Here is a 10,086-nt window from a genome sequence, read left to right on the forward strand (position 1 = left end):
ATTTGCATATTAAACATTCAGTTCTCTCATTATTCAGGAATGTTTGAAGATGTGAACGCATTTAACCACATTGCAGGTGCTTCACATGAGTAGAACTGGAAGCAGGGCAGACTAAGAACTGCCATGTGTTCTAGTTAGCAGCAAACAACTCCTAAAACATCAAGGTTTTATGAGTAGAGGACTGAAGGTGGCCCCTCCTTGTTAAAAACAATCACAGTTGCAGGCGACTCCACATCGACAATTAACATGGACGCCAAACTTTAAAAACCTGTGTGAAATCTGCATGTTCGACGACATTTCTAGAGTGTGATCAGCAGGATTTCATGGTAAAGGTACTAAAAAGTTTTTAAAAAATCTGTAATTTAAAATCAATTAGGAAAGTGATCCTAAACGTTGGGCCTGAGGTCAAAGGTCAGGGGGGCTTGTCATCACTATCTGTCCTTGGGCGTGTCTGGGATGGTGTCCATCAGAGGGGTGAGGCTGGTCAGCAGTGTGTGCCGTTCATACTGCTTGGTCTTCCTGAACTTGGCGTCAGTGCCGTGCAGACGATCCAGTACTCCCAGGACACCAAAGTTCTGGTTGAACCTGAAGGCAGGAATAAGGACGTGTGAGAATAAACTGTTACTTATCTACAAACAGGAATCTTTAACTCACAAGGAAAAATTATTTAAAAAAATGCAAAATTTTTAAAAACAAGCCAATGGGATGCATATTTTTTGTTGTTGTTGTGGTGATTAACATTGGCTGTTTTTACAGATTTCACAGAAATTAAACGGAAAGAAAAGTTATTTTCTGTATTTGTCTTAACATTAACTAATCCTAGGAAATTGCAAGTGGATTAATGAAAATAAGGCACCATTTTTATATTTAAAGAATTAGGTTTAAGTGTGCTCGGGGCCTAGAGCCACAGACAGTGTACAGAAGTCAAAAAGTGCTAAAGGACAAACTAACCCGTATTGCATACAGATGTGTTTTGTATCCCGTTTATTTTATTGGTTAAATGTCATCGTTTTTTTTAATAAATACAAACTTTAAAGTTCAAACTTAAAACAACATTTATTAAATGATAGGTGGACTGACTTGAGGTGGTGGAAGTCGTGGAACTCTGGGGAGGGCAGGAAGGGGAGGTGGTATCCACAGTGTGAGATGGTGGTGCTGATAAATGCCAGACAGTACCACAATGAGGTGGTGGTAAGGTGAGAGCCCATGAGCACAGGCCCGCTGATCGCTGGCAGCATGTTGGAGAGCTAACGGCAAAAACAAGGGACAAACTGGTTTTAATGGACAAGGAAAATTCAGCAAATTCTTAGGTAAACCACGAATACAGAGAAAGATTTGAGGTTTCTGATGTTACCTATGTTTGAGTCAGGGGGTAAAATTTCTCTTCAAATCATTTATTGTATTCTCAAATAAACAAAGACTAGAACGTGACAGACATAGAAAATACATTTCAAAAGTAAAGGATCACTCACCACGTGCTCCAGAGGATGGGCGTAGATGGAGACGACTCCGATGGGTGCGGTCCACTCGTGGTGCTGTTTGTGGAAATGCTTGTAAAGGCCAGGATGGTGGAACAGCCTGGGAGAGAAGAATATAATTGAAAAAACAGCCACAATCCAGTCTATTCAGTCCATTCTAACATCTATGTGGAGCCATACTTGCTTGGGCACAGAGAAACTTTGAGATAAATGCTAATTAGCATGCTAACTTGGTGATGTTTGGCAGGTGTAATGGTCATCATGTTCACCATCTTCAACATGCTATTATCCGTGCTCAAGTAGCACTAAAAGTACAAGTGTCGCTAATTGGAATATCAATGGTTTTGGTAACAAGCTAATTATAACTATTGATGCTAATAGGTTAAAAGTAATTGTTATCATTATGTATATCTTCTAGTGCCTATTTTCTGACCCCAATATATATGTATTTTTAGATAATTTCTCAAGTTTAGTAAAAATCCATGTTGAATTTACATTAACAATCTTTACTGTTACCACTGGGTGGCAGTAACATGCAAAATCCAAATGACTATATTGAACCTAATTCAGGGATCCCTTACCTGTGTGAATAGTAAAACACCAGCTCCTCCACGACGGCAAAGACAGCCATCTCCATGAGGGCCCGGTGGAAGGTGGGCAGCTCGGGCCCACAGGGGTTCCCTCTTAAGGTCATGAGGTAGTGAACCCCCACCACCATAGGAGCGGAGATGAACAACTGGTTGAAGACGACAGCCTTCACCGCATGGCGTAGCTTGACTGGGTCCACCTGGGAGACAACAGAGGGGTCAGGGAGAGGTCACAACAGGGGGGAATCTCAAAAAGTACAATGTCTATTTCAATGTAAGTAACATTACAGTAATTTAATCAGAACAAAAGTAAGTGCATCTGAAAACAACTCTACACAAAGTACCGCTTACATGGGATAGAGGAGATGTACACTACTTACATTATGTTTGCTACTTCCTGTTTTTGTATAATTGTTATTATTTGATAGAGCAGATTTATGCTGTTTATTACATTTACTTATCCATGCCAAAGTTTGTATTGCTTTGTGTGTTTAATAAAAAGGTGTGTTATAAAGATTAAAACACAAAATATATAGTATTTTAATTCTCTTTATGATATGATGATGATACAAGTCAGAATAGCTAGTGTAACTCTTTTTTTTATATATACTGACCTTGACTAAAATGTAGACAATAGCTAAAAAAAAGTAATTTTTTTTCTTCTAATGTAGCACTGTGTGCCTTTATCATTAAACTTTGGACAGTTGTTGTAAATATATAGACATACGGGTGAGCCTTTGAGTGTGTTTGTGTTGAGCACATTGTTTGAAGTGTACACAGACTGACGTTTGCACTGTTACAGTACTGGTTTGTAATTAAATGTGTTTACCAAAGTACAAATGGGCCTATTTCACATCAAACATTTCTACTTTGTTGTAGTCAAGAGCACAGATGTCACGTTTAGTGCAAGAAATAGTGAATGTTATTAATGAAAAATGGTGGAAAATGGAAATACTTAAGTAGAACTGAAATTATACTTAAGTATAATACTTGACTAAATGTACCTCTGTTCTGATTCTGTTGAGAAAAATGCCTACTCTTATTTTTTAAATGTTATCATTGTCCTTACACATACGATAGGTGCAGTGACATATTTTTCTACTAAAGAAAAAGTCAACTTACCAAAGTAGCACTTAAAAATTATTAACCCCTCAGCACATTCCTCAGATAAAATCTTTCTTAGAAATTGGCAAGGGGCTCTCACACACGTTTCAAAGCAGTGACAGAGACAGACACATAACCAGTGTTATGTAAGTGCTTTGTTTATGACCAATCGTTCAAACTGTTACTCCCGGTCAAAGAGCTTTGGTATCTTGATTCAGAGTGGCGGGCCAAAAGTACAAGGACAAACATTAAGATTGAGCAGATTAGCTCATCATGGACAATAATATTAAGCTTTATGACTGAAATCTATTTATTATTACAGACTATAAAATAATGGAAATTCTATAAACATTTATTTCACTCTATAAAGAGGATGCACTCTGAACATGTGCAGACAGAGCAACCTCAAACTGACGATAGATATGTTTATTCCATCAGTGAGCATGAGCTACATGTGAACCATGTTCTTGGTTATAATCTTGGAAAAGGTAATCAATAATTTCCAATTGCAGCCTTCCAGCCCAGGTTATCATTGGTCTTTATCATCATCATCCGCTAATCAAACACGGTGACAGGACTTTGCTCAGACGGACAGGTGGACACGTCAGATCAGCAAAACACAGAGGGCATTTATGTTTGTGTAAATATGTGCTATCTCTGGATCTCTCCTCTATCTATCTTATTTAAACATTTAAAAAATGCATCACATTATTGCTCATTCCTTCATTTATTTATTAAAACTTGGCTAAATAATTATTTCACATAATTGTGATGCCATCAATGCCATAAGGTCTAAATTCTTTTTTTAAATAAAAATTACAAAATTAAAGGTTTATTAAACCACTGCAAATCTCCCTGATTTGTATTTAAAGGGGGTTAAATGGGACCAGAATATATTGCCTTTAGTATACAAGCAGTTCATGTAGTAACAATATTGGAAGGAGGAGTAGTTGACAAAGTGCTGTTGGTGTCTCAGTGGTTTCAAATATAAAATTCCTGGTCGCAGTAACAGTAGAATAGACACTAGTGACAGGTACTAACATGCGGATAAGAATTAAATAACTGAAACTGATATACGTAGATTTAATGTGCTGGACCTACCGGGCTATTCTTGTCCACCTGGATGCGGTAGCGAGTGATGAAGGCGGGTTTACCAGTGATGTCCACCAATAGCAAGAGAAGGTTGGATATCCAGAACGCCAGGAAGGGCATCAACATTGTTCCTATGGAGAGACAAAGCCTAGATCAGAGAGGTCCCCTGTGACCTAGAAAGTTTTAACGTGGGTCGAAAAATGACTTTTTCCAACGGCTTGAATTTAGTAAAACCGCTGCAGAGATTAATTAATAGAGTCGCCAAGTCCAAGTGTATCACCTAAATACAAAGTGTGCATTGATACAAAACATGTCACTCAAGGCGTTACTACAGTATATAGGTGGCACATTGTTTTTCTGGATTTGCCCAGACATAAACCCACTACTGTCAACAATAGGCTGTTGGTTGTTACACTTCAGCCTGTATAACTGAAATGGACAAGAAACTAAATGATGCAGTAATTTGTTTACCTAAGTAGAACAAAGTCGTTTCTTGACCCTCAAACGACAGGTACAGCTTGGTCCACAAGTCCTGCCAGAAATCTCCCGAAGCTCCCCAGAATCTCTGAAGATGCCTGGAGGAGAAGAGCCATTGTCAAGATGTCAACTTCACAAGACCGCTTTTCATATTACCAAAATAAAGTCGTAATTTTAGGCTTTGTGATATTTTAGAGAAGAGATATCAGAAGAGTATTTTCCCCCTGGATTAAAATGAGGAACCTGGAGCATCTTGTGAAGTTGAAGCCAACTTCAGTATAGGTTTCACAAATAAGGAAATACTTAATCTTTTGGCATATGAGCACCAGCATAGTGCGACTTATTTCCCGTAAAATTATGACATTATTCTCATAATAACTTTTTGCTTGTAAAATGACATCTTTATTCACGTAATATAACGCCTTTATTCTCTTAAAATGTTGAGTTAATTCTTGTTCTATTAAGCTGTGACCTTAGCACAGCCAGTCAAGTGGTTCCTGTCCATTGTCTTATCATGGCATTTTGTCACACCCTCTCCTGCAATGCTTTGTCACATAATGTCCTGTGTTTTCCACGTGTGCCATCCTATTATGTCCAACACGGTAGACCTACTACACTCTCTCCTGTTGAGCAGTATAGTTTTCCAAGATGACCCTGGGAAACCAATAAATGTTGAGACCTGATACGAGAAAAAGTGTTTGTATGTTCCCAAGGATAATATGACCCCATCTACAGAACACAAGCAATGTCTGTGAATCATATTCTCAATTATAATTTTAATTTAATTGCATTCATCTTTTACACAGGCTAACAATTCACTAAAATATATTGTCCTGTGGTGATTGTTTTACCACATGATCTCACTCAGATCTTTCCAATATAAGATATTTTGACTCACAGTGTGACTGTTTTACTGTGCACTTCAACACTGCCCTTCCACCTCAGGTTCATCGGCTTATTTTACCGTTATTATTGTTATTTGTAAGGAAATCTTACCATGTCAGCGAGTTGCCGAATGCAGCCAAGAGTAAGATTCCAGATCCGATGACAAACGCAGCTTTCTTCACAGAGTCCCACAGTCCACCCGGGCCCTCCTGCACAGAGGGGAAGAAGAAAAACAAAACAAAACTGTGTGAGAATTTCCCCTTTACTCCGATTATGCTGGGCAATCTTACCGATGTTGAGCAAAACCAGTGTTTCATGCAAGAAGTGCCTTTGACCTACAACTTTCAAATGCCAAGTCAAGGCAGAAAAGCTATTAAAGGCTCCATCTGATCTAAGGCATATAGTGCTTTTGTGCAGTTGCAGTGCTCCGTATCATGAATACAGACAGTACTGACAACACAGTTTACAAATCTCTCCCTTTTCTTTTACATGGAATGTGTTATGAAAAACAAATATTGTTGTATTGTGACCTGACCAGATTTAACAAAACGTGTTTGTGTCGCTTGAAATTCTGGACAATATTTGAATTAAATCTTCTCCTTCAGATGATCTAGATACCAGCGATTCTTATAACGCTTTAATATGCAAGGTGCTTTTAGTGAAAGCTGCAGAATCTAAGCCAGCCGCACTGAGAAAAAAACTGGATCAGATCACTCTTTGGGAATTAAGTCTAGGGATTGATGTCACGTTAACCAGACCTCCTTAAAAATAATGCCAGCTTTTGCCTCGGCTGCCCTCTCAGCCCCCGCCATGGCAACAGAGGGAACAATGTGTCTCAATCCTCAGCGGTCTACTCTTTTTCTATTTCAAGCCACACAACATATATCCACTTACAATTCAACTTTACTGATACAAATACAGAGATGTTTAATCGTGAGGAAATTGTATTTACTATGTGTATAACCTGAAATACACCTTATTATACAGTTGTGTTCAAAATAATAGCAGTGTGTTTAAACAATTGAGTAAAGATCAAAATCCTAATAAAAGCTTTTATTTCCATACACGCAAAAGCATTGGGGACATTGCACATTCAATTCCAAATCCAGATATGAAGAAACATTTGTCAAATGTGTGAGGGCAGATTTATTTGTAACTATCTAATTGATCTGTTTTTCATATGTATATCACATCAGTTTAACACATGTGCATTCCCTCTAAGAATGTGCTGACAAAACAGTTGCTTAAACTATTTTAAGGTTTATTGTGGCTGACCACAATAAACCCCTGAGACCTGTTTTTACCATCTGTTAGTTGACACCCCCGTTGTTGAAGGGGGCCTTTAAGTACTCTGTCTGACCAAAAGATAGGGTCAGTCCCGTCGGGGGCTGACCATGCAGGTTGGAACTTTACTCTGTAACTCTGTTTGTTTTATCTACTTTTATTAAATTGTTTAGATTGAGAAGTTTCAGTTCATTTATTCCCACAATGTTTAACTGATTAAATACTTCCACGACAAAATGTTTCTTCATCTTTACAGAAAGTGAAGAAAAAGGAATATTAGACTGTTCAAAAAAATAGCAGTCTGCATTTTTCTTTACAACTCAAACATTTACTGTATCAACTGAAAAATGCATGAAGATTAAGCTTTCCTATGAATCACTGAACTAATATTTAGTTATATAACCTCTGTTTCTGAGCATCTATGTTGCAGGGAGCCGACCAACTTATGGCACCTGTGAACAGGTGTTTCAGCCCAGGACGATTGGACTACATTCCACAATTCCTCTGCATTTCTTGGTTTTGCCTCAAAAACAGCATTTTTGATGTCACTACATAGATTTTCTATTGGATTGAGGTCCAGGGATTGGAATGGCCACTCCATAACGTTAATCTTGTTGGTCTGGAACCAAGATCTTGTTCGCTTACTGGTGTGTTTGGGGTCGTTGACTTGTTGGAATACCCATTTCAAGGGCATTTCCTCTTCAGCATAAGGCAACATGACCTCTTCAAGTATTCTAACGTACCCAAACTGATCCATGATCCATGGTATGCGATAAATAGACCCGACACCATAGTGTGAGAAACATCCCCATAACATGATGTCTGTGCCACCATGCTTCACTGTCTTCAAAGTGTACTGTGGCTTGAATTCAGTGTTTTGGGGTCGTCTGACAAACTGTCTGCGGCCCCTATTCAAGGGGCCATACATTGGTCGACTCCATGCAAGACAGATGTGAAGCAGTTCTCAGAAACAGAGGTTATACAACTAAATATTAGCTCAGTGATTCATAGGAAAGCTAAATCTTCATGCATTTTTCAGTTGATACAGTAAATGTTTGAGTTGTAAAGAAAAATGCAGACACTGCTATTTTTTTGTCTAATATTCCTTTTTCTTCACTTTCTGTAAAGATGAAGAAACATTTCAAAGTATATTTGTATTAAGGATTAAAGTAAATGCTACTTTTCAGGTTGAGCCTGTCCCCAAAAACGTAACATGCACGGCAATTAAGACAGCCGGTCTAGCAGAGCCACAGTGGAAACAAAAAGTCAGGTGTAAATTTCAGTCAAGTCAGATCATATCAGCTTCACGCAACAGGTGTTGTAAATGCAAAGCAAACATGTACCTTTCTACATAGAGGCCAAAGGGATGAAAACAGGGTATGCATTTATTATACAGGTAAATACACAGAGATATCAGACAATATAAAAAGAGAAAAACACTTTTTTTAAAGGCACAGTCTCAGATTTAGATTTAGTTTGAAGGACATGTGGGAGATCCAGAAGTGCAAAAACAAAATACTTCAAATGCATCTTGAACACCAGTTACAAGGCTAAGAGGGACACCAATGTAAAAAAAAATTACATAAAAATAATATGCAATACATCAGATTCTGTCTAGTCTAACCCATATGAAATGTCCATACAAAGAATGTATGGACATCACAGGAGGAGTTGTAGGTTTTAATTGCAGTAGGTTATATCCCCTACATTCTACATGATACCGCACAATATAATAACTAGTGGTGGTTCTAGTAATCCAACACACCAAACCAGATAGCCAAGAAAAAATACCAAACAAATCTGTTCATTAGCTCATCCTAAAGGGCTGTGGCTGTTGTGGCCTGTGACACACTGTACTGTATTATGTAATGGCACTGTTCAGATGTAAAAGGTCTTGTGTGATCTTACCAGTCTGCGGCTCGTTGTGGCAGCTCCCAGCGTGCCTGCAAAAACAACAAGAAATAGACTAAACTTAATTCTCTATTTTTCAGATGATGATTCGTAACTACACAATATATGTTTTTATTTGCTAGTAAAAATCAGAATTGAATATCTAAAAATAAATTATAAAAAATCCTCGTAATGTGACACTAAATTGTATGGTTTTGCACTGTCCAAATGTTGACTGAGGGCAGAAGGTGTAAGATTAGTTCTGTTCATGTTCTGTTCATTTAAAAAAGGAAGCTGGCCTAATCTAAACTGGCCCTCAAAATAAAATCATGTTTTGTCTTTTGTTTTTATTTTGAGCAAGAAGATCAAGATGGTTGTTCCTTACTTACAATCAGACAAACAAGTTGTAACAAAATGACTTTAATGGGCCTATTGATAATACTTAAATACCTAAAAAATTCATAAATGTAACTATAGATTTCCTCGTTTTATATGATGAACCTGCTATTTTACCACAATAAAGTAAATCAATTTAACAGTCCGAACGTCTCAGTCATAGATAGTATAATAAAGGTCTCAGCCTTATTTTTAACCCTTTAATTCTACAATGATCATGTGAGTGCTGTGTAGCCTAGTGCAAAATTTGCAGCAGCAGGATTATAAATAATCCTATTATAATCCATTCTTCTGAGAGTGGGTACGTTTTCAGTGAAATTCTTGGGGATAACGTTTTGCCGTACATCCACTCTTATCTCTTTCTCTTTGTAGTTCTGCCAGAAATAGAAAATCTTAAAACAAAAACACAAACATCGTTTTGAAGAAGGCTTCAAGTGGCATTGCAAATTGCAGCTAGAAATGCAATTGACATAATACAAAAATACTGTGGAAACTAGTGCGTAAAGAATGGTAAAGGGTTATCGTAGAGAACGTGTATTTCATTGAGAGAACACAGTTGCGCAGTTTAGCCTGAATATGCATGTTATAACCAGCCGGCCAACTCTTTAAATTAACAACAAGTGCACAAATTAACTCTGCTTTGTTGTGTTCGGATCATCATTACTCCAGTCACGCACTCATCAGTTACCAAACTCCAGCTTTAAACGCAACACAAACAGATTTCCAAAACATTTTACGTGGTCAAATACATCGCCGACTCACCGCTGCTGACTCTCGTCTCCACCGTCATGGTCCCACGGTGTCCTTTGTTGTGTTTGTACTCAGAATGAAACACCGTGTAGCCTATTTACAAGAGCGGTCGACTTCTGATTGGCTGCTCCGGACAGCTGACG

General features: G+C 38.0%; 1 protein-coding gene across 1 annotated transcript; it reads right to left on the minus strand.

Moving 5' to 3' along the window:
* Positions 1-39: 39 nt before the first annotated feature.
* On the minus strand, positions 40-9,983 carry faxdc2 (fatty acid hydroxylase domain containing 2; the record flags this gene model as incomplete). The annotated part of the gene is made up of 9 exons (XM_080040896.1): positions 40-585; positions 1,081-1,247; positions 1,473-1,578; positions 2,060-2,265; positions 4,271-4,392; positions 4,733-4,836; positions 5,735-5,832; positions 8,816-8,850; positions 9,956-9,983. The coding sequence occupies 9 exons, from the start codon at positions 9,981-9,983 to the stop codon at positions 432-434; spliced, it is 1,020 nt and encodes a 339-aa protein (XP_079897022.1). The 3' UTR covers positions 40-431.
* Positions 9,984-10,086: the final 103 nt, after the last annotated feature.

Source organism: Ammodytes marinus, assembly GCF_949987685.1.
Source record: "Ammodytes marinus genome assembly, chromosome: 14".
Classification (NCBI taxonomy): domain Eukaryota; kingdom Metazoa; phylum Chordata; class Actinopteri; order Uranoscopiformes; family Ammodytidae; genus Ammodytes; species Ammodytes marinus.